We start from the raw sequence: 25,047 nt of genomic DNA, 5'->3' as shown, positions 1-25,047 counted from the left end.
AGTTGTCGAGCTGATCGGGACGAGAACCTGGAGGCTATCTTTGCCTCCGTGGGACCCGTTTCACCCGCTTCGACTTACAACGGAGAGGGTGAGGCCGAGCCGCTGGAGCGGGAGGCCGAAGTCGATCAGGCCGGGCATCCGGAGAAGGAAGCCGATCAGGAGGCGGAGGCGAGGCCGGCAGGAGGCGAGGCTGAGGCTGAGGTAGCCCAGGAGAAAGAAGCTGTACCAGACCGAGGAGCCGGAGACGAAGCTGGCGGAGTATGATTTCGTCTCCCTTCTCTTAGTCTAGTTTCTTCCTTGTAAAATGGCCTTGAAGCCCTAGTGTAAAAAATTTTCCTTGTGAATGAAAAATTCTCTACACTTGTCTTCGTATAGCTTTTCGTACTTGCCTTTATTCCTGTTGTATTTTACTATCTGCTCGGTACAGCTGCCGAACTAATATAGCTGCTTTGTACCCAAGGAGATGGAGATACTTCACTGGAAACGGCTGTACTCTTCGGCTTTGGACGAAGCTGAGAGAAGAGCTATAGCCGATCAGACGAAGAATGACGAGCTTCTGGCTCGTTTAGTGAAGCTGGAGGCCGATATCCAGGACTTAGAGTCCGATAAGAAAGATCTGGAGGCCGAGCTGAATACGGCCATTGCTGAGAGGACTGCGTATGAGGATTACATCCGTGTGCGCGGGGGAATGACCATATCAGATGTTCAGAGTAGAGTTGACGAACTGTGGGAGGAATATCATGTACTCCGTATGAACAATGTGCTGGAGAGCCCGGCTTGCCAACAAGTTGTGACATCACTGCGGCGTTGGGCTTCTCGGTACAACATTGTTCTTTCTCGGCGCCCCTCCATAGAAAGATTCCTTCGGCATATCGCGCCAACAGACGCTCGCACTCCAGATCAAACCTCTGGTTCCCTTGTTCAAAATCCTACTCCCAGCCAACAACGAACTCCGGAACAGCCGGAAACGTCAAGACGAGAACGGGCTCAGGAGCAACCGGAATCGTCAAGACAGGGACGGACTGAAATTCGCCGAGGAGTTGTGACTATGAGCGAGCAAGATCAGCAGATGCTTATTGCAGAGACTCTTCATCGCCGAGGTGTTAGGACTTCTCGGGCTCGGGGAAGAGGCGTTGGGTCGAGGATAGCATCTCGTCGACCTGCTTATTCTTCATCTGCTCGGAACAACCGAACTCGGCTTCCAGAGGATTTTGCAGATAGGTGGCTTAACTTCAGCAACCCTGGACAGTAGAATAGTCCTTTGTAATAGCGTAACGCCATTTTGTAGGGTAGCTAAGTTGTATGCCGAACAAGATTTGAAAAATGAAATTTTGTTTTCGCTTCTAACACTGTATTTACAGCTTAGCGAAAAAATTTCATCGTACTCGTCCTCGGTCTTATGAAGTAAACTTCTTTGACCGGGCTTGGGCCTTGGTCTTATGAAGTAAACTTCTTTGACCGGACTTGGTCCTTGGTCTGATGAAATAAACATCTTTGACCGGACTCGTCTTTGGTCTGATGAAATAAACATCTTTGACCGGACTCGTCTTTGGTCTGATGAAATAAACATCTTTGACCGGACTCGTCTTTGGTCTGATGAAATAAACATCTTTGACCGGACTCGTCTTTGGTCTGATGAAATAAACATCTTTGACCGGACTCGTCTTTGATCTGATGAAATAAACATCTTTGACCGGACTCGTCTTTGGTTTGATGAAATAAACATCTTTGACCGGACTTGGTTTGTGTTCTAATTTGGCGATTTTTGTCGCCGGGATCGAACTTTCCCTTGTCCTAATTCGGCGAGTTTTATCGCGTGGATCGGACTTTCCCTGTTAACCGAAGTGGTCTTATGCAGTAAACCTCTTTGACTAGACATGGTCGTCCCCGGTCTTATGAGGTAAACTTCTTTGACCGAACTTGGTCGTCCTAATTCGGCGAGGTTTATCGCGTGGATCGGACTTTCCCTTATTGCAGTTCGTTTCAGACGAAGTGCTTGTTAAGCTGAATCGCGGTCTTGTATCCTCCTTGGAAGCTTGGACTCACAATCGTTGGCTTATTGCAGTTCGTTTCAGACGGACTGCTTGTTAAGCTGAATTGTGGTCCTATATCCTCCGTAGAAGCTTGGACTCACAATAGTCTTTAATAATCGATCTAAAAAGGAGATCAGTCTTTAAAGAACGATATACCTTGGTACCATTTGTAAGAGACGACAAGCACATAGAGACAAAACACATAGAGAAAAAATGAAAAGGACGAAGGAAAAAAACTTTAAACCCTTTTTTTTAAAAAACGACAAGTAAAAGGTACAAGTAAAAAACAAACAAATAAAAACACATATCCCTATGACCGAACTAGACACGAGACGGACTGACCGGACTTTTGTCTCTTACAAGTGGAACTTCTTGAGGTTGGAGACGTGCCATGTTCGGGGTACTTGTTCTCCTGACATGTGAGTCAATTTATAAGACCCTTTGCCGAGGACTTCTGACACCCGATATGGACCCTCCCATGTGGGTTCGAGTTTGCCCAGCTTTTCTGCTCGGCTTACTTCGTTGTTTCTCAAGACGAGATCTCCCACTTGAAATTGAAGCTTTTTCACCCTTTGGTTATAATACCGGGCTACTTGCTCCTTGTACTTGGCTGCTTTTATGCACGCCAATTCTCTTCTTTCTTCGGCGAGATCTAGTTCTGCTCTCAGTCCGTCGTCATTCATTTCTGAGGAGAAATTTAGAGTTCGGGGACTGGGTACGCCGATCTCCACCGGAATTACGGCTTCAGTGCCGTACACCAGACTATACGGAGTTTCACCGTTGGAGGTTTTGGGTGTAGTTCGGTAGGACCATAGGACTTGAGGGAGATTTTCTACCCATTGTCCTTTGGCTTGTTCTAACCGAGCTTTTAACCCTTTCACCAGAATCCGGTTCGTTACTTCCGTTTGTCCGTTTGCTTGGGGATGGGAGACCGAAGTGAACCGCTGTTGAATGTTCAGCTCTTGGCACCAATTCTTGAACGTCTTGTCGGTGAACTGAGTCCCATTATCCGAGATGAGGATGTGGGGTATGCCAAATCGGCACACTATGTTCTTCCAGACGAAGTCCAATGCCTTTGAGCTCGTTATCGTAGCTAATGGTTCAGCCTCCACCCACTTCGTGAAGTAGTCCACGGCAACGATAAGGAATTTCATTTGCCGAGGAGCTTGAGGAAGTGGTCCCACTATGTCTATGCCCCATTGCATGAAAGGCCAAGGGCTTTGCATAGTGTATAGATCGGTCTGCGGCATCCTTGGGACATTTGCATGAATTTGGCACTTCGTACACTTCTTGACGAGCTGAACTGCCTCTTGTACCATGGTTGGCCAATAATATCCCCATCTCAGAACATTTTTAGCTAAAGCTCTGGCTCCGATGTGGCTACCGCACGATCCTTCATGAACTTCTCTGAGGATGTAGTCCGTCTCTTCTGGTCCTACGCACCGCAATAACGGCTGGAGGTAAGACTTTCTAAAGAGGACTCCTTCATGAAGTTCGTACCGAAGAGCTCGGCACGTGATCTTCCGAGCTTCTCTCTTATCCTCGGGCAATTGTCCTTGATCCAGATACTGCAAGATCGGCGTCATCCAGTTCGGCGAGCTGGATACTGAATGTACCTCGGCTTCATCAATGCTTCGATGCATTAATTCTTCCGCCTTTGAGCTCGGATCTGAGGCCAACTTACTTAAGGCATCTGCTCGGCTATTTTCCGCTCTGGGAATGCGGATTATCCGAAAATAGGAGAAACTTCGGCTGATGCTTTGCGCTTTGTCCAAATACTTCTTCATTCTCTCGTCACGAGCTTCACTTGTACCCAACACGTGATTTACTATGACTTGTGAATCACAATGGACTTTGAGAGATTTGACGAGCAGACTTTGCGCTAACTGGAGTCCGGCCAGGAGGGCTTCGTACTCGGCTTCATTATTAGTAGTGGGGAATAGGAAACGAAGTGAGTAGGTTACCTCGTGTCCGTCGGGAGCGACAAGTAAAATACCAGCTCCACTTCCCATCTTGTTTGAAGCTCCATCTACGAATCCGCTCCAGCAGTCCGGCGGCTCTACTTCGGATTCCAAGGGCTGTGCTAGTTCGGCATTGGCAGAATTCTTCTGTTCGGCAATAATAGGAATTGCTTGATCGAACTTCGCTTCTGCAAGAAAATCTGCCAAGGCTTGTCCCTTGATGGCTTTCCGAGGTAGATATTCAATTGTGTGCTCTCCCAACTCTATAGCCCACTTGGCGATTCTGCCTGATGCTTCTGGTTTGGTCAACACTTGCCGAAGTGGCAGATCAGTTAAGACGCATACCTTGTGAGCATAGAAGTATGGCCGCAGTCTCCTTGCTGCATTTACTAATGCCAGAGCAATCTTTTCCAGTGGTTGATACCTGGTTTCTGGACCTCTTAATGCTCGGCTTGTAAAGTAGATGGGAAGCTGCTTTAGGCCTTCTTCTCGAACAAGTACCGCGCTGATGGTTTGATCCGATGCCGCTAAGTATAAGAATATTACTTCGGCTTCGGTTGGAGCAGAGAGAATAGGAAGCTCGGCTAGATAACTTTTGAGCTCGTCAAAGGCCTTTTTCTGCTCGGCTCCCCACTCGAACTTTGGTGCCTTTTTCAACACCTTGAAGAACGGCAGTTGCTTTTCGGCTGCTTGGGAAAGGAATCGACTCAGTGCGGCTAGACATCCGGTTAGCCTTTGCACGTCATGTATGGACTTCGGCATTGCCATGTTCTGAACGACTTGAACTTTTGAGGGGTTTGCCTTGAGTCCGTCTTTTGAAACCCAACAACCCAGAAACTTTCCCGAATCTACCAAAAAGGTACACTTTTGGGGATTAAGTTTGAGGTTGGCTTTCTTGAGCACGTTGAGAGTGGACTTGAGGTTGTGCTCGTACTCCGAGGTGCTTTTGCTCTTGACGACTATATCGTCAACATACACTTCGACCTCCTTTCCAATCAGGTGCCGAAAAAGCTTGTCTACCATCCTTTGATAAGTGGCTCCGGCATTCTTTAAACCGAATGGCATCTTTTTATAAGCGAAAATGCCGAAATCAGTAATGAAGGCCGTTTTTGAAGCGTCAATCTCATCCATTAAAACCTGATGGTATCCTTTGTATAGATCAAGAAAACAAAAAATTTCAAAGCCTATCAGAGCTTCTACTTTTTATCTATGTTCGGAAGGGGATAGCAATCTTTGGGACAGTGCTTATTTAGATCGGTGAAATCTATGCACATCCGCCATCCTCCTTCCTTTTTCTTGATCATGACAGGATTGGCCACCCACGAAGGATACTTCACTTCGAATAACACATCCGCCTTCAATAATTGACGGACTTCGTCATGGATGACTTGACTTCGTTCTGCCGCAAAGAGTCTTTGCTTCTGTTTTATCGGCCGGACCGAAGGATCAATATTTAAACGATGAGTGATTACCTCGGGGGGCACTCCGGTCATGTCCAACGGAGACCATGCAAAGACGTCTTTGTACTCCTTGAGGAGCTGGATGGTTTTTTTCCCGAAGTAGAGGCGTTCCCGCGAAGCCGATCTTAACCGTTCTGGATGGATCGTCTTCGTACAGCTGAACTGTCATCGAATTCGGCTCCGGTATGACTTCGGTCATTGCCTCTGACTCCGGCTGCTGTGATTGCTATGCTTGGTGGTGCCGATCTGACTGCTCGGCACTTCTAAGCGCAATTTGCAGACATTCCTTTGCTCTCTTTTGGTCACCTCGGATGACCGCTATCCCTCCTTTAGTAGGGATCTTGATGGTGAGGTGATAAGTGGAGCAAATGGCCCGAACTGTGTTGAGCCAGTCTCTTCCCAGGATGACGTTGTACGGGGACCGAGCTTTCACCACGAAAAACTCAATCATCGTACTGGAGCTAGTAGGCGCTTTCCCCACCGTGATCGGAAGGCTGATAATACCTTCAGGGCGGGTGTCCTCCTGGGCGAAGCTCTTCAGGGGAAGCGGAGCCGGGCTGAGCCGAGCTGGGTCCACTTCTAGTTTGTCGAAGCACTCTTTAAAAAGAATGCTGACTGACGCTCCTGTATCCACAAACACCCTGTGGATCAGTTTGTTTGCCACTCCGGCTTGGATGACAATGGCGTCTTGGTGAGGAGAGATGGCCGGGACGGGATCAGCATCCGAGAACGTAATCACTTCGTCCTGCTTCAGCCTTTTATGCGTTGGCTCTTCTCGATTGGAGCCTCTGCGCTCTGACTTCAGGGACGACTTGGTCTTCCCGGCAGGGAGAGCGTCAATAGTCAGGATTACTCCATCATATTGCGGCTCGTCATCGTCTTCGGGATCCGGCTGCCTTTTCGGATCCTGAGGAGCGCAGTTCGCACCTCTCTGCTTCTTATTCTTCTTTGACTGCTTGCTTTGGTATTTTTTCAATGTCCCTGCCCTCACAAGAACATCGATACCTGCAGCCAAGTTTCTGCACTCCTCGGTATCGTGACCGTGGTCTTGATGGTAGGAGCAGTAGTTATCCTGGGGTCGGCGCGCGGCAGATTTCGTCATCCGCTTTGGCTTTTCGAACAGGTCAGAGTGTAGTTCGAAAATTTCCGCTCTCGGCTTGTTCAGCGGTACGAACTGAGCGGGCGGCTTCTCGGGATTGAGACGGGGTCCCAATCTGTCTTGCACCGGAGTCCTTTGAATCCTTTCAAAAGGAGTTCGGCGAGGATGTCCCTGATCGCCAAAAGGAGTTCGGCGAGGATGTCCCTGATCGCTATGATCGGGCTTCCTCCTGTCTCCTCGGGACGATGAGCTGTCTAACGACCGTTTGCGACGGTCTGCCTCATCGGCCCGGGAGTACTGGTCCGCAATGTCCCACATTTCCTGAGCTGTCTGCGGACCGCACTCAACGAGCTTCCTGTAGAGAGCTCCGGGCAGGATTCCATTTTGGAATGCCGAGATGACAAGCAGATCGTTGAGATCGTCTACTTGCAGGCATTCCTTGTGGAATCTTGTCATAAAGTCGCTGATTTTTTCGTCGCGACCTTGACGAATGGAAAGCAGCTGAGCCGAAGTGATTCGGGCTTCCGCTTTCTGAAAGAACCTCCTGTGGAAGGCATCCATTAGATCTCGGTAAGATCTGATGCTGCCCTGGGGGAGGCTATCGAACCACCTTCTCGCGTTCCCGATGAGCAGCTCGGGAAACAGCTTGCACATGTGGACCTCGTTGAGACCCTGGTTCGCCATGTTATACTGATAGCGCCCCAAGAAATCGTGAGGGTCCACGAGCCCGTCGTAAGTCATCGACGGAGTTCGGTAGTTCTGTGGTAGGGGAGTTCGGGTGATGTCGTCCGAGAACGGAGTCTTCAGTGCTCCGTACACGGCGAATCCGATATCTCGTCGGTATGGAGGAGATTGAGTTCTCCTGTGATTCCGGTACCGAGGAAGAGCAGGAATATGTCGGGGTTGAGGATTCTTCTTCCTGGAAGACACGGCACTACTGCGGTAGTGACTTTCATGTCTGGATGAGGAAGGAGAATCCTCCGCTTTCGTCTTCGGCTCTTGGCTCTTTTGCAGGAAGGCTAAGAACTCATCCTGCTTCTCAGCCAAGAACAGCTTGACAGCCTCATTCAAATCAGGCTGCTGGGAAGACTCAGTGGGACGATTTTTGGAGCGGCCTGTTCCTTCGCCATGAGAACTGGTGGTGGATTTATCCCTAGGCTGTTTTCCAGACCTATGGGATGGATTGGCTTCCTCCTGGTTCTCACGGGCAGGAATACGGGTACTCTGCGATCTGGTATGCATTTTTTGGGTGGAAAAAATGGATCAAAAATTCGCTTTATCACAAATTTTGTTCTCTGTTTCCCACAGACGGCGCCAGTGATGGATCCGCGAATTTCTGATGTTAGTAATTGCTGGTAGAGAATGAAAACTACGACACAAAGAATTTACGTGGTTCGATTTACTGAAGTAAATCTACGTCCACGGGAAGAAAGGAGGGCAAGATTGTATTGCTTGATCTGTTTTCTACAGCTTACAAATACAAACTTGCTATTTGCTATTTTATCTCTAGAGAGCTTAACCTTCTTCTATCTGATCTAAGTTCTATTTATATCTTGAACTAAGATCGTGGCTTGCATCACCACCCTAAGTCGTGGATGTCGTGTAGGTCATGGCCTAAGATCGTGGATGTAGCGTAGGTCATGGCCTACGATCGTGGCCTGAGTTGACACCACGTGGTAGTGGGTGTGTTGGACATCCTGTATGGGTCCACTAACTCCTTGTTCGGTCGAATACTGAGACCGAACTGCTTTGGTTGCCGATCTGAGAGTAGAGCTTGATGCCGACCTGAGAGCAGAGCTTGATAGGTTGGCTTTTACCGAGCTGTAGGCTGAGGCCGAACTCTTTGGTAATGCCGAACTCATACTCCTGCTTTGGTTGCCGATCTGAGAGTAGAGCTTGATGCCGACCTGAGAGCAGAGCTTGATAGGTTGGCTTTTACCGAGCTGTAGGCTGAGGCCGAACTCTTTGGTAATGCCGAAATCATACTCTTCCTTGGGCTTTGGGCTGATGGGCCGTCATTGCTGTTGGGCCGAACTCTTTAGTACGTTTGCTTTTTAAAAAAAAATAAATAAATTAAACACTGTTGTTTGGAGTAAGCGTTTTTACTCTTTTATTAAGCGTGTTTTACTCTTTTAAATAAATATAATATTTTTTTTAAAGGACAAATTCCTATTTTTGGGTACGACATAAATATTTTACTTTTAAAAAAGTGAAATATATACCCATTTGGTTTAAACATGTGGGCGGTTCTCTTAAACTTAAACAGACAGCATCCAATAGTAGGTTATCGGCAGGTTTGAAATTTTGCGGGTCACTCCACCAACTCTTCAATAATTAATCATAGAGTACATGGTCAGATTCATTATTAAGATTTTTATTGGTGATTTGGTATCATCCACAGAGGACGAAATTATTTTCTAGTAAAGAGTTAATAGTCATTAAATTATTGAACTGTCACCAATTTCTAATTTCATGCACAAATTTACTTATTATTTTGTTAATTAGTCATGCATCACAATAGTATAATGCATGACTCAAATGATATTCTATTTGCAGCAATTCAAAATTATGAATTCATATTTATAAAATGAGAAACAAGTATACCAAGTTCAAAATTAATAAATGTATATAATTACAATTTATTATACCAATAAAAACACATATAATAATCAAATAAGTTTCAATACTAAAAATTGCACATAAAACACATGTCAATTAGAAACACTTTTCGATCTCTGCTACAAAATGATCAACTACAAACACATGTCTTTACTAATGTTTAATGAAAGAAAAACAGAGAATTTATTGATATATGTGAAGGGGCATGATAGACGTATGCAAGTCCAAATTAGAATATCCTAAACTAATCAGTCACACAAATAGTGGAGTATAATTTTTTATGATAGTTTCGATGAATGAAATTTGTATTTGTAGAAGATGTGGTAATGTCTTACATTCTTTTACGGATGACTTTTTGTGTCAATGCCATAAATTATAAACTAAATCGGTAATAAAATCGATCACACAAAGAGTAGAGTACCTCATAATTATTCTAACCTTTCAAATTAAATCAATAACTGCAAAATTTAAAGGTCAATTAATCAAAAATAATTTGAACTAAGTAAATAATTTATAAACTAAAACGACATGAAACTCCCCTATGTATAGATTTGATTTTACTTAGACCAAACTTATGGCTCATATTCAATTGATTTCGTTTAACATGTGCAGTAATTTTTTTCAGTATCAAACGACAGTATGTTGTAGTGACCTCTACAGATTTTTCTATTCTATTTCACATTTGTACCAAAATATTAAGCGGGCCTTAATCGTCGAGTATTAAGATATTTTGAGGCCCAAAGCCCATAGTTGTAATGAAAACCTGTAGCTCGAAATGAATTCCTCACTGGAGTTGTTTTCGAGTGCGAAGAGAGATGATTGTTTAGATCAATTGCAAGGAGAGAGATACTTGTTGATCAATTGGAAGAGGAGAGGAGTTTTTCGATCAATTTATGGGGACGCGGGAAGTGTACGAAGAGAAGCTGCGACGAGGGAATCTCATACACGATCCCACCATCAAACCAGGCCTCGGCACTGCCCGCTGCCCGCGCTGCCTCTCTCTCTCTTAAATCCTGCTAAGGTATTATCTCTCACTCTGTGTGTGTTTGCACGTATATTTATATTTGTTGATGCCCATCAGCTGTTTGATGAAATGTTTCCTTAACTATTTTTTTGGAGCAGGAGAATTCGGAATGGGAAATCGCACCGGTTCTGCACGACGCCACTAACGTGGTATGTGCGCGGTCTTTAGTAATTGCTTTTTTTATGCTTGAATTGCTTTTTTCTATACTAGTTTGATTTTAGAATGGAGCGAATGATTTTGTAATGGATTCCGTTTCATATTTCTATATGTTCTTCTTATGTTGTGATTTTTAGTTTAGTTCCCGAGTTTGGTTAAGTAGCTAGTTTAGTAGTAAGTATATGACAGGTATCAATAGTTAGGTAGTAAATGTTGATTAATATAATAGGATAAATGAGAATGATTGGAAGTATCTATTGCTCTTTGTATACTCCTGCATGCTCCTTGTGTGTTCATTCGGTTTATTAATCAGCAACTTCTTGTCCATGACTCCAAGTTCTGCTAGTTTCAGTAATCCCATCCTACAAAGATGCACATGTGCAACATTAGTCTAATGTTGGCTCTGATTCACTAGGGTTTGCACAGCAACGTATACTTGGTAATAATTTATCAGTTCTTATCTAGGAGTTGAGTCCATACAAGTAAACTGATTTGCTTCTATTACTTATTATTTTTTTTGAAGATATGAATCTACGATTGCTCTTAGTGGAGATAGCTGCACCTACTCTGCTGCTGTTTCCCTTTTAAAGTTTGAATGGAGACACTGTCGATTTATTTTTATTTGGATGTTCTCATTGTTTTTGCTCAAATTCATCCTGGAGAGTTTGTAATTTGATATTGTATTAAATATTCGTGGTGTAAGACAAGTTACTCATGTGTTTTCCTTTGCTAAAAGGCGTATATCTGCATGAATTCTTCTTTTAAAGAAACATATGCATAGTATAGATCTGGGCAGCTTGTCATTTTTTGATTCTGATAGCAATTTCTTACCTTCACATTTACAAACTGTGGATCCCTATGCCTAAAAATGACATTATGAATTTGTGTATGTGCACATACATGAACATCCGCATGTATAATATACACATCCTCACTCTCCTTGACAATCATGACTGATATTGTGAAATGAAATGCACTGTTCTGAATAGGCTGGCTATGGGATTGGTGGTTTGCTTAGTGCAATTCATGGTTTTAACACAGGTAGACCAATTCCATCTATTCACTCATTCAAGTGTTTCTTTGTCTATCGTCTTATCTCATTAACCTTTGATGATGTCTTTACTAGGAATTCCTTATATCCAAAACCGTGTGAAGGGGCCTAAGTGGCTTCCCTTTGTTATTGGGGTATGCTATGTTTGCTTCTTCAGTACTCATGTTTAATAATTACATTATTCTGTTAGGAGCAGCTAATTTCTCTCCCCCCCCCCACAATTTTGTATGAGATTTATAATCTTTCTGCCTTTCCATTTTGCAGCTTCCTCCTCTTTTGATGTACTCTGCAGCTAGTGCTGCGTTTGGAGGTATGTGTCATTTATAATCAGACAATTACAAGATACTATTTTATATGTGCTTTCTGTAATACCAATATTTATACACTTTGTAGCTTAATTTTTTTTCCGCAAGATTTGAGCCACTGAATAATATCTGCAGCATATCTTTTTCTTTGAATATAGTCTACTTGACATAGTAACATATAAATGTACTAAAACGAGTGAAAATCAGAGATTCGTCTACTATAAAAGTTACTGATGGTTTTTGACATATTTAAAACATGTACAGTAGTACATAGGGAATATGTACTTCATGTATAGCTAAAGTATGGTTAGAGCTAGTAAGCATGGCGACTACGACAAATTACGTGCGTGATACAGGGTTGTAAATAAGTCAAATTTTCAAAAATAAAGATACGATATGTCAAAATTTTAAAATAAATATACGATACGTCAAAAATACTTTTTATGTTATATAAATACGATACGTGCATGATACATAGTATATGTTTATATATAAAAAAAATTCCAAAATTTCATGATTCAGAAAATATGCTGTTACCACATAATCCATGATAAAATCAGGCAAATACAGTAGCATTTAGGGGTTAGTTGCTGTTAGCATCCAGAGAAGAAAGTGGATGGGGCTGGTGATTCCAGCTGCGTGAGGCAGCAGAGATTTCGGAGGAGGCTGATGCGAGAGGAGATGATGCCGAAGCATAGGCGAGAGGACTTCAAACACAGAAGCAGCGGTGGGCGGCTTACCTAGTGGCGGTAGTTAGATGGGATTCATGGGAAGTGGGTTTAGGATTGAGAGGATGGTTCATTTTTTAATGTCTGGAAGGAAGGCAGTGGCAGCAGTCTTCTAAAAACATAGGGTTTCACCTATTTTTTTTGGTCAAAAGATATTTTGACCGTAGTAAAACGTAGTATTTAAAACAAAAAACAATAACATGGTAAAATATAATATACCCCCAGGGGGACGTATTTTGCACCTTTTTTTTTGGCATTTGTCCTTGGGACGTCCATGGATTAAATACATAGACCTGGGGTGCATCCCACTTCACAGGTAAAGGTTAGTATTAACAAAATCTCAAAGGAAAGTTAATACTCACAACCCCGGCAGCTATCGTTCATGTACCACATCCCAAAGTAGCATCCCAGAAAAGAAGACATAATCTATTAAACTCCCTTTTGGTACTAGGACCATAAACTACCTCTTTCTCATCCCATGTAACTGTTGTCTTTTTCTGAAAGCTTTAACAATAATTTTTTCAGAATGATTCATTTTCACCTTAATTCACAGGCTATGCACTACCGAAGCTCAGTCAACTCATTGTGACATCTTATTTTGCTTCTTCAAGTGTTTCCCATTATGGCATTTCATTGTTTACAAGACATATTGAAGACAATCACATCTCTAGAGTTCAACAGAAGCAGCATCCGTGATTGGCTGGAGGGGTTTAGAATCTTAGCTACTCTACTTGGTTCTGTTTTGTATTTTGTGTATCATGTAAATTAATAAACATAACAACTTTCTGTCTGTTTAACTGGCTTGCACACTCAGCTGTTTGATCTGCCATTTGGGCCATATGATGACCATATCAGATTTAAGAAATGTTAACAAATTAAATACTGCTTCGCATTGCTTGTTGATTATTTTGAGCATTATACATGATTTGTAACATGACTTGTATTAGCACAAGAACCGGCCTTTTCCTTTAAGTTTTCTGTCTGTAATATATTGCCTTTTACTGCTGTTCCAGTGATACAAAACTTGTTTTGCATTTCAATTTCTTATTGTGTGTTGGTACGTGGTAACACTAGAATCACCATCTATTTCAAGTAATATTGATGTATTTTGCTATTTTCTGGCAGAATAAGGCCAGTCGGGTAGGTACTATGGAAATATTTATTAGGTCTTGCACTGAATATTGGTGGTACTGATCTTGATATATCACAAAGCTTGGCTATTAAGAGGTAGGTAGAATTGCCATAAATTGCGATCAGTGAAATTGTTTACATGTTCTAGGTTAGTGTTAATTACATGGTTGAATTCCAAGCCGTGCTGCAGTTAAAGTCTTGAATTTATACATTCAATTTCGTGCTTTGTAACTTGAACTATATGAGTAGTATTTACTAATGTACTTCTGCTGTCCTCTTTAGTATTGCACTTATGGAATAGTTATTAATAAAACTCCTTTGTGTCCTGCTTAATATATGTATATGCAATTGGTATTCGTGGCAAGACTTATGAAGCGCGTCCCCTAGAGATGCAGTGAGCAGAGTTTTTTATCACGTCCGTTCTGACCTGATGAGAAGTCTAGAAGTTTCATCTTTGACATAATCTATGCTGGTGGTAAAGATTCTTGTCATGTTTTGAAAGAAAATATCTCAGGTTTCCGCTGCTTATGATGTGCATTCTGCTGGCGTTGGTGATATAGCATTGCCATGAAACGAGCACTCTACTGCTGTTCGGGTAAGTGCTTTATGAATATGATATGGTAGACGTAGAAATAACATAGAGTGTTGTGTTGAAGATGAGTGGATATGTTCCCACCCATCCAATCCAATCCAACCCATTGGGAGGTTAGCAGTGTTAAAGGTGTCAACCTCGTTTATAAGGTTGTGGTCCAACCAATTGTTGCTTGAATCCCAGTGGTCTGTGTTAGAGGTGTTGTGGTCCTAACTTCCATAATGCATTCTACTCTTCATATGTCTTTGTTCTCCTCTTTATTTGTCAACTTTTTCGCTTACATGTGTTTCTGTAGGTTTTCTGTCATCACCAGACTATTAATTCGTGGGCCTTCAGATAATTGGCCTGGATTCATCTCTCCCTCTCTCATTTGGTAAAATTAAACCCCTCTCTTATTTGAATTATTATTCCCTTATGCACTGTGTTCTTGCTTCTTTTTTTAGGGTATCTGCAGTAGGGTAAAGAGAGGTACCATAATTGAAATTATGTCAGGTCCATCCAATTCAAAATCTAATTACATATACAAGCCCTCTCATACCCCTCGATGCGATGGATTTTTATCTTCTACTTCAAGTATTTGGCTGAATATACTAATCTAACCTTCTAAAAAACATTTGTTCTCAAATTTAACCCAATGAACAAATACGGACAAAAATATGTACCTAAAATTGATTTTCTTTTCAAATATAATCTGAATCAACTTCAGTCATCGCCAGCAGTCAAAATATGACATAAAACTACGATATTTCGGCTGCTAGCTTGATAACTAGGTGTCAAAAAGTGACCCGAGTTAGATTTGAGAAGAAAATCAATTTATTAGGAATGTTTGTCAATATTCATTTACTGGATTAAACTAGGTTAGTACTACTACACGTAATTCGGAACAGAATTATATCTAAAAACGTTTCAGCATGACTAGAAATGGTTTATGATTTGGTGGGTTAACGTGAGTCGTTCTTTTCCCAATAATTAATGAGCATATCGACATATATCCGTTTTCTAATAATTCAGATTTCAGATGTATATGCACCAAAATAATAGAGTTTTTAGGTCGACAGATAAATCAATACTTGGCCCTTGTAGTGTACTAATGATAAGTGAAAATAAGTGAGTCAAATCATAGACTAATATTATTTGCTCCAAATATGAAACCTTTTATGACATTAATCCTAAATCGTATAGCACGTGTCATTTCCGAAACGGGCCGTGGCGTAAATGTACATATATATACTAGTTTATCGTGATCAGAAAACATTAACGATTGTATTAATTTAACAAGAAACGACCAAGTTAAAGGGGGCCGGCTAGGATTAACACGTTTGAATTTATTTTGTATCTTTACAGGTATTTGAATCACTAGTGATGAAGTATTTAGTCGAGACAAGAATTCTTGAAAATAGAGTAATAGACTAATAGTAATAAAAAAAATGAACGAAGTAAATCACCGAGGAAGTTAATTCATTTACACACTAGTATGATTTCTTGTAAATAAAATCAAGAATCTGAGATGATGTTATTCCTCGAGAAATAAGCAATTCATTTATATTTTCCCTCTTTTTTCCCAAGAAAATCCAGCTAAAGATGCAAATCCAAACTCACATGTTCTTGCATTTTAGCCTTCGATTCGTATCCAAACCGCAGCTGAGAGGCTGGAATGCTACTGATCGACGATGGCAAGGCCCTCACCTCCAGTGACGTCTGCGGTGGCTGGCTGCGGCCAGCAAACGCAGCCGGAGCAGCAGCTGGGACCCGCCAAAAGGCCAAGGGGCTGCAGGTGATCGGCTGCTGCTGTGGCTGAGCGGTGGTGTTTGCGTAGCTCCCGTAGATCCTGCTGGTGGCGGTGTAGGCGCTGCTGGAGGCAGGGCCGCCTCCACCGCCCCAAGAGTGGTAAGCCACCGGCAGCGGAGGTGCTGAGCCGAGGCGGCTGTAGTTCATTAGGCCGTAGACGTGAGAATCAGCCAAGCTACCATGCAGCATTGCTGACTGCAGATGAGCTCTCTTGGCTTGCTGCCTCTCCCTCTTGTGGGCGTTTTGGTGGCCGCCGAGGGCTTGGGAGGTGGGGAAGTTTCGGCAGCAGTAGTGGCACTCGAATTTCCGGCTGCTGCCGCCTCCGTTGCTGGCCTCCGAGTCTTGAGTGTTGTTGATGTTGTTTTCGTCATCGTTGGAGTCTGAGGGATAGTCCTTTGGGGTTTTCTTGGTGCCCAATTCTTGGCCGAATAGTCTAATTCCACCGGCGCCCTTGTCGCGGGGCGCAGAGCGGATGAAGGGCAGCTGAGAGAAGGACTCGACGCTCATGAAGTCTCGAGTCTCTCTCTCAGATGCTTTATCCATATGGAGGAAGTGGGAGTTTTCCTTTTAGGCAAGGGTGGGAATGGAGAGAATTTCGAAGAGGAAGGGAAAGAAAATGTGAAAGAGGAGTAGAGTTGTTGTATATGGAAGTGTTAGAAGAGGATATGGTGGGGCTGGAGAAGGAGTGGCCGCATAAATTTTTACTTTAAACATTCTTCTATTCTCCTAACATTCATACACGTTAGCCTGTATAAAATACACGATATTATCAATACTATAAACACATAATATGGAGTCTAGAGAAGTACTTACATGTTTAGGCTATTTTCTTAGGGGGAGGGGTGTTTTTCTACACTTATGAATAGTTTCTTGATTGTGTTTCTGTAGTAGGTGAGTGCAATACCATAGTGATAATTGATTACTTAAACACAAGCCCTATTATTTATGTACAATAGCAAGGACACAAAGAACTAGCAAAAGTCATCAATGTAGGTTAATTATTGGGCCCTTATTTGTTGTTTTTTCCTGAAAAAAACGGCCAAATCCAACCACCAAAAATTGATTCTTGTCTGAATATCAATCACGTTGATTTATAAAGATGGGGAATATGTGGAATAGTTTTATTTTTTTGGCATTTTTAGTCCATTAAGATGTACTATTAATTAGCGAAGCATTACTAGTAGGGTTTTTTTCTTGAATTTAAACAAGATATTCACCGGCCATCTCTCTCTCTCTCTCTCTCATGTGCAGGACCATGTAGAAAGGCATTGTTGGGTAGTTCTTATTATCAAGTTGGGTGTTTTTCTAGTATATCTTGGAACCTTTCCTTAAAGTGGTCCAAAAATGTTAGCTAACATTACTTCCATGAAAGAGATGTCTAATGGGAGTTCATCATTATCTCTCTCCTCCTGCACCTCCTCTCTCTCTCTCTCACACACACACACACTATCACTTGCAGTTTGCAAAGTATTTAGTTTTGTATTTGGCTTTCTTGTCTTTTCTTCTCATATACTATACAATGGTCCATGATGTTTTCTACTGTCAAGCCCTCCCATTTAAACTATCAAATTCAAAACTCTATTTCTTCCACGTTTCTTGTTAAAATATCATTTATAATACCCTAATCTGCCTAGTGATTAATTAATTGAGATTTTCTATTGAATTCTAGTACAGTATCATATGCTTAGATCAAATAGTGTAAATTTAGTTTAATTATAATCAATTCTACAGTTTAGTGTAATATAAGTAAGTTATAATTAGAGAATACTTGAATGTTTCTGACAGGAAGAAGACGTGCAGTCAGGGTGTTTTTATGGTTTTTCATCATTGCATAGTTATATGAAGTTTTTTTTTGTCATTTGTAATTCAAATCAAATGGTATACATATTAGGGAATTTCACCTTATGTTTTTACCTCTAGATGTACTTGTTTTTGTGTGAAAAAAAACTGTAGAAAATTATAGATTTGATCTAAAAGTTCCTGAATGTCATCTTCACAAGGAATTTTTTACAGCTTTCTAACTTTCACTACTTCCAATATGCAACTACTTGATGAGCAAAAGTTTATGCTCAGAGAAGGGCTCTCTCTCTCTCTCTCTCTCTCTCTCATGAATTTGTGGAGTCGTTGATGCGTGCTTGACCCATTATATTTTTGGCAATTATTCTTGGTTTGTACACCACACTTGCTAATAATTCAAGCTTTTTTGGTATGCAGTTTGAAGACAAGTCGTTGTCCTAAATTGCTTTGGGTTATCATAGGATTTTAATTACAATATATATATATATATATATATATATATATATATATATATATATATGTACCGTGTGTGGTTTAAGGGTGATGCAAGTGTCCCCATTTGGATTTGCAGATTCAACTTACATGGGGGGTCCTTTCTCTAGTCATGCAATAGCTAGCCAACCTTCATTCATGCAAAACCCTTTCTTTTCCCCATTAAAGTTACATTCTTTGCACCTCACAAGGGGACCAGTGTGTTTAAGGACTCTTTTGCCCTCTCCAAGATGTAGTTATTGACAAATATAGATACAGTAGTACTCCTTTCGAGTCACACTCTAAACGACACATTTTCCGTTATCATACGGGAGAAATTCAATTTTAATGTCTAACTACAAAACTAAATACGAAGATCATTATCAAATTGTTTAAAGGTCATTTTTTGAATTTCAAAAACACATAAATAACCTAAAACAATCTAAAAATGACCTTATGTTTTTCAAATCCGGATTTTCTAAAATGAATCAAAGGAATCTAAAAATGACCTCCCGTAATTTGGTTATGTGGTTTGACATTAAGACTGAGTTCTATTTTGATAATAATTCCTTGATTGAATTAGCCCTGAATTAGCCCTATAAATTTTTGACACGGCAAAAATATGTACGAAATTTTTAGTATTCAACTTTATAATAGTGTATGCATAGACGAAGCCACTATGGGGCCTGGGGAGCCCATGGCCCTATGGGCCCCGCATCACTATTTATTACTATCTATAGGAACTTCTTTGTTTCCTAAGAATAGGAACTTTGGAATTTAAATGATGTTACACACTACTACTACTATTGTTTCTCTTGTATTATTTTATCTATGTACCCATTTTTTCTCTTATTTACCTACATTTTTTGTTTCAAATTTACTTGCACATGGATTTATTTTTCTCTTATTTACCTACATTTTTGGTTTCAAATTTACTTGCACACGAATTTCTCTTTTTTCATATTTTACTCATACTTTAATATATTTAATTACACAATTTTCACTTTTATTTTTCTATTTTACTTCTATTATTATTATACCTATTATGGTTTTTGGTCTTATTTTCTAATTTACTCTCAATTATCTTCTAATACACTAGCTTTTTTTTCATTTTACAAGCTTTTTGTATGCATTTCTGAATTTTTTTTCTTATTTTCTCATTTACTAACTAGTTTTTTTTTCTAATTTACTTCCATATGATTTTATTTTTTTCTCTTATTTTTTCTATTTAAATTCTACTTCAATTCTACTTGAAAATGCACGAACTTCTCTTTTATTTTATATTTACTTCCAATTAAAAATTACATATACGATCTTTTCTCTTCTTTTCTAATTTATTCTCAATTTTATTTTCTAATTTACTACTCCTAGCTTTATGTTTTTTGTTTCACACACACAATTTACTCATATTTTGAAGAAAAACTTTCAAACGTGCGATATTAACAACAACGATGATACGTATTTCTAATTTCCATCACTCGTTAATTATTTTATGATATGTCTCTTGTTTCTCTTCTCTATCACTTGCATTCCTTTACTACTCATACCATAACTATTTTCGACAATAGTAATGCCAAAACTTTTAAGAGTGACTTAAGCCTTTCAACGACAAAATCCTGGCTTCGTCACTGAATATATGTGTTGGATCATAGTTACGACTTACGATTTACGAGGCTGACGGTTCTGATTTTGAATCGGCAGTTAACTTTGGGTCTGGTTTGTTATGGGCATGTCTAATGCATTTAGAGTTGATGTTATGGTTGGTGTCGATCGGTCAACGAAACAACTCGCACAAAGTGCAGCCACGTAGGGCAGATTGAATAGATAATAGGAGTGCACCGTTTGTATAGCTTGGATGAAATAAGTGTAGTAAATAGTTAGTACACCAGACGTGACAAACATCCAATATGCAATTGTTTCTGTCCTATCCTATTAATGTTGCTAACCAGAGTATTTATAATCTCCACCTAAATTAGGCCCCATTTCTTTTATTACATTAGAATTTCATATAATGCAAATTTCAGACATTAATTAATTAGCAGTGTCCAGGTTATATATATATATATAGGTATATCACACACACACTGTCCAAGTTAAGTAAGAGTTGATGACTTAAAAGTTAAATAGTTCCAAATTTAGAACATGCTTCCTTGATTCGCGGAAATTTTTCACTTATTGTGAATAAATATACTTAAATTATGATCTCAAGTATCATTTGCTAAAGATAAAGTCCAAATTTACCAGCGATGTATTTTTTTTTTATTAATTTAACCTAATTATGCATTCATCATCATGAGTGGGGTTAACTGAGTGTCTAAGTCCTGTTTTTAGATTAAAAATTGATTTACATGAATTTTAAAATTAGAGGTGTGATTTTTAATTGCTCTTTTCAATTCAGTAAATTATACAAATGATTCAGTAATTTTATGCTTGTTAATAATAATAATAATAATAATAATAATAATAATAATAATCTCGATAAGATAATATGTTGACATCATGACGATTTTTAGTATGTGTATAAAAATGAGTCATTTGTATTGTTATACTACAAAATAACGCCGTAGATTGTATTACTGGTGCATCTTATTAAACTAAAAATGCAAAATTGCATTAACTCAAAAATGCATATACTACTGTACTACGCATATATAATAATCTATAATTATATAACAAAATTTGCGAATAATACAATACCGCGGAATGTGTGAGATTAGGTATATTATCATATATATGTGCAAATTAAATGAGAAGTAGATATTTTCGGTGGGGTTATTAATTGATACTATAGTAAATAATTAAGAAGAAGAATATACAAGTGGATGAAATAAAATAGGAGCCCACTAATATCCAATAAACTATTTAGTTATATGGGATCAATATATTCCAAAATTGTAATATACTAAAAATTCAAGTATAATATTTATTTTTTGCAACACATGTCAATTTATATATATGAACAGAAAACAACATGCCATTGAACTATCTTTAAAAGCTTGATGCTCAATGATACATCAGTATAATTGTCTGCAAACTGATATTTTAGGACCACCCGACACGTTTCTATATCAGAAGTGTCCATCAACCCTATAATCATGATTTATATATAATTAAATCAAAATCCTTTTTTCCTAGTAACTTGCAAAATTATTGTATATCTGTTATGCACGCATGTCTGATACATAAATAATTAAGATGGTACAGCTATGACATGAAAAAACTAGTCCTATTAATATTACTATATTTATGATAAAGTAGCGTTGAATTAATTTTTATCGAGTAGGGTTGTGTGCAGTGGCGAAGTAATGAGTTCCCAACGATTTAAATTAGTAATTTAAAGTAATCGTGATTAATGAGGTTGAGAGTTCGGGTCTATTAACGAGAGTACTAATTACTTATAATTATCTCTTTGTAGTTACCGGTGGCATGGAGCCCTACCAGTTCATTCAATTATAGCTACAATGGTGGTGAAATATCATTTTCCTCAGATCTTGAGAGGATCTTGATGTTGAAATTCAGAATTAACATTATTGTCTTTTTCTAACTCGTATATGAGACAATTTTTATACATACGTACTGCAGTTTGCCTGCATACTGTGTGATTTGCATTCATTTTCATCTCAGAACAATTTATATAGATAGCTCTGTCAATTCTTTACCAAACCCTAACACGCACACACACACACACACACTCTATATATATATACAAACATTTTACTAGCTAAAATTTATGTCCTGTATCATATACGTATAAATAAGGTATCAAAAAGTAGCAAGGCAAGGCAAGGCAAAAATGGGCCTGTGAAATTGTTTTAGGATAGCAATAGAAATAAGGAAATTGGCTATAAAATTATGATATTGCCCTTGTAAAATGTCGTAAGTTTGATCTACTAATAGTTTGGGCGTTCTTTGAAAAAATATGAATTAAACCCGTGACCACACAAATAAAATGCAAATTATTTTATCACCTATACTAAAATTAACAACTTATGCTCCTTTGAATATAAGACATGGTACTATTTAAGTAAGTAGTACTCCCTCAGTCCATGAAAAATAGAGCTATTCCATTTTTGTTCCTCGTTTTGAAAAAATAATAATAAATAGTTAAAGTGGAGAGAAAGAAAAGTAAGAGAACTCTCCACTTTAACTATTTATTATCATTTTTTCAAAACGAGAGACAAAAATGGAATAGCCCTATTTTTCGTGGACGGAGGGAGTACTATATATTTATATGAATAATCGATATGCTATACTCCCTCTATCCCACAAGAAAATGCACTTTTGGTTGTACATGTGTTTTAATACACAATTGGTAAAGTAAAAAAGAAATAGAAAGAAAAAGTATTTAAAATATTGTTAGTGGACAAGGGGTCTCATCTAGTTAGAGAGAAAAGAGTTTTCAAATTTAGAAGTACATATTCTTGTAAGACGGACTAAAAAAAAGAGTACAACTATACAAATTCTTATGGAACGGAGGGAGTATATAGTTATTATAAATAATTTTTTAGACGAAATACAAAAAGCTCAAGTCATACAATGTGAGCCAAAACAAATAATAATAGGGCATCACAACCAAAAACTTGCCCACACTACAAAGAAGAGAGAAGACGTAATAGATGGCTAAATAATTACCACCAACAATAGACAATTAAAAAAACACAAATCAATAATTAAATAAAGATTAAATAATTACCCCCAATAACAAACAATTAAGAAAAACACAAATCAAAAATTAAATAAAGATTAAGCAACCCGCAGCACAAAACACAACAACGCATTCAAAACACCTTAAACTAAAATCTCCGAAAAAAACAAAACTGCAACTCACCCCAATCGAAACACAACAAACACAACAAAGCATTCAAAAACCAAAACCTAAGGAAAAGCAAAACTGCAACTCACCCCAAACAAAACACAACATACATAAATCAATAGTTTGGCTCAAGGGGTTCCAACTTCCAACCTCCTCCATCCCACTCTCTAGAATTCCCCAGTTTCTCACCAATTTGGTTAGGAGAAAATTAAAGTTTTGGACAACAATTTTTAATCCATGTTCCAAAACATTATAAATGGACCGTTCAACCCCTTAAAAGACCTCATAAGGGGAAGGGTTGTCCACTGTTATATAGATGAGATAGGATCATCATTAAGTCGATATAAGATAAGATTTAAAAAAATTTAAGACAAGACATCAAAATCCATTTTTTCGGTTTCTCATTTGGGTTGGTAATATTGGAAAATCACTTTGTTTCAAATCTTCCAAATTAAACATGATATGATGTAGAACATGGACACATGTAGCGCTTGTAATTGCACTTAGTTTCACGCCATTTATCTTAATATGTTCTGACTTCAGAGGATCCTCAATGCAGTGGACTACGCCTATAAATATGGTAGTCATTTCATGCATCCCACACGCCAATTCACTGCATAAATTAGCATACGAAAGCGCTCTCTCTCTCTCTCTCTCTCCAACCTTCATTGTCGAAGCATAGCCTCTTCCAGATCGTCGAAGCTCGTGATGTCAGTAGTGTTGCTACAATCGAGACGAAATCATTTTATTTTAAATGACATGTATGATCCTAGAGCACACTACTTCGGTGTATTTCTTCGTTCGGAAACAAGACTCCTAGAACTTAGCTTTAAATTAAGATTTGAACTTAGCTTTAAATTAAGATTTTTGTCTCTTGTACAATTTATTAACAGTTCAGTTTATTTTTGTACCCAAATTTTCAATAAAACCTTATTGTACTTTATAAAAAAACGCCCTTGAACTTCTTTGCTAAAGGTTTTATAATTAATGATCTTGGTGTTTTAGAAACTAGATTATTCATTTATCTTTCGCATGAAAATATTTGATTTTATTTATCTATTGGTTCATAAAACAAGTAGACATAATTGGGTAACGAAACAAATAAATGATGCCATAATCTAAAACTTAAAATTACCAGCGAATTGCCGGTAGAGAAAGTAAAAGTAGTATTACTATTACTGATGGATATATTGTCGTATTTCAGCACCTCCATTGTTAAATTAAAAAAATTATCCCATAAAATGTGATGAACTTAAATTAGCAACAAATTAATAGTAATTCTCTGAATGTGTTACCATAATCTAAAACTTAAACTTACCAGCTAATTGCCGGTAGTGAATTTAAAATTAATTCAGTTTCAATGTAACTAATTGGGTAAATGCTGAAATAAATTATTGGTAGTTGTAAGGCAGCGACATTCACATGAATGTCTCCCATTTTACTACATTATTACTATCAATTGGTCCACTTTCTTCATCTAGATGTTGACTCTACATCATTACACATTAAATTTAACCACTTGACAAACCTTTAATTTTTGTTTTCTGCTTCCATTTACAATAGTTATAACCAAATCTTTGACTAACACGTACATAATTAAGGACTCCAAATCTGAGTTTCCAATAATTATATTTCCATAAAACAAAATCAACAAACTATTTGCATCCTCATATACCTAATTTTTCCCCTAGTTAAAAAATAAATTGATTTTCAACCAATTTAGTTCATTTAATATCCACCATCTTTCCCTGCTAGATTCACCAATCATTTCTGCCTCCCCTTCATTATCAAAGGCCAATGTCGCATTATGATTTATGACATTACATTTGCATTCATGTTTTCCCTCTCTCAAACTAAAATTAAGAGAGAGAGAGAGAGAGAGTGGTAGGGCTTCATTTATCAGTACTAGTATGACCTATTCATATATGAAACACCACTTCTTTTTTGGCATTACTTAAAATGGTCCCAAACCAATGTACCCATAACTATTGTCTTAAAAAAAATCTTTCTCTTGTACTA

The 25,047-nt window shown here is 38.9% G+C and overlaps 1 protein-coding gene and 1 pseudogene across 1 annotated transcript; one reads left to right on the top strand and one right to left on the bottom strand.

Annotated features, from left to right (window-relative positions):
- The first annotated feature begins 9,908 nt into the window (after window positions 1-9,908).
- LOC121751244 lies at window positions 9,909-13,408 on the top strand (annotated as a pseudogene).
- A 2,167-nt stretch (window positions 13,409-15,575) lies between these two features.
- Window positions 15,576-16,825, bottom strand: LOC121750685 (zinc finger protein 8-like). The gene is made up of 2 exons (XM_042145263.1): window positions 16,761-16,825; window positions 15,576-16,694 (listed from the first exon to the last, which is right to left on the bottom strand). Exon 2 carries the CDS (start codon window positions 16,488-16,490, stop codon window positions 15,735-15,737), a length of 756 nt encoding a protein of 251 aa, XP_042001197.1. The 5' UTR covers window positions 16,491-16,694; window positions 16,761-16,825; the 3' UTR covers window positions 15,576-15,734.
- Window positions 16,826-25,047: the final 8,222 nt, after the last annotated feature.

Source organism: Salvia splendens, chromosome 10 (genome assembly GCF_004379255.2).
Source record: "Salvia splendens isolate huo1 chromosome 10, SspV2, whole genome shotgun sequence".
Taxonomy (NCBI): Eukaryota; Viridiplantae; Streptophyta; class Magnoliopsida; order Lamiales; family Lamiaceae; genus Salvia; species Salvia splendens.
Note: the sequence above shows the minus strand (reverse complement) of the source record. Positions and strands in the feature narration are given on the sequence as shown.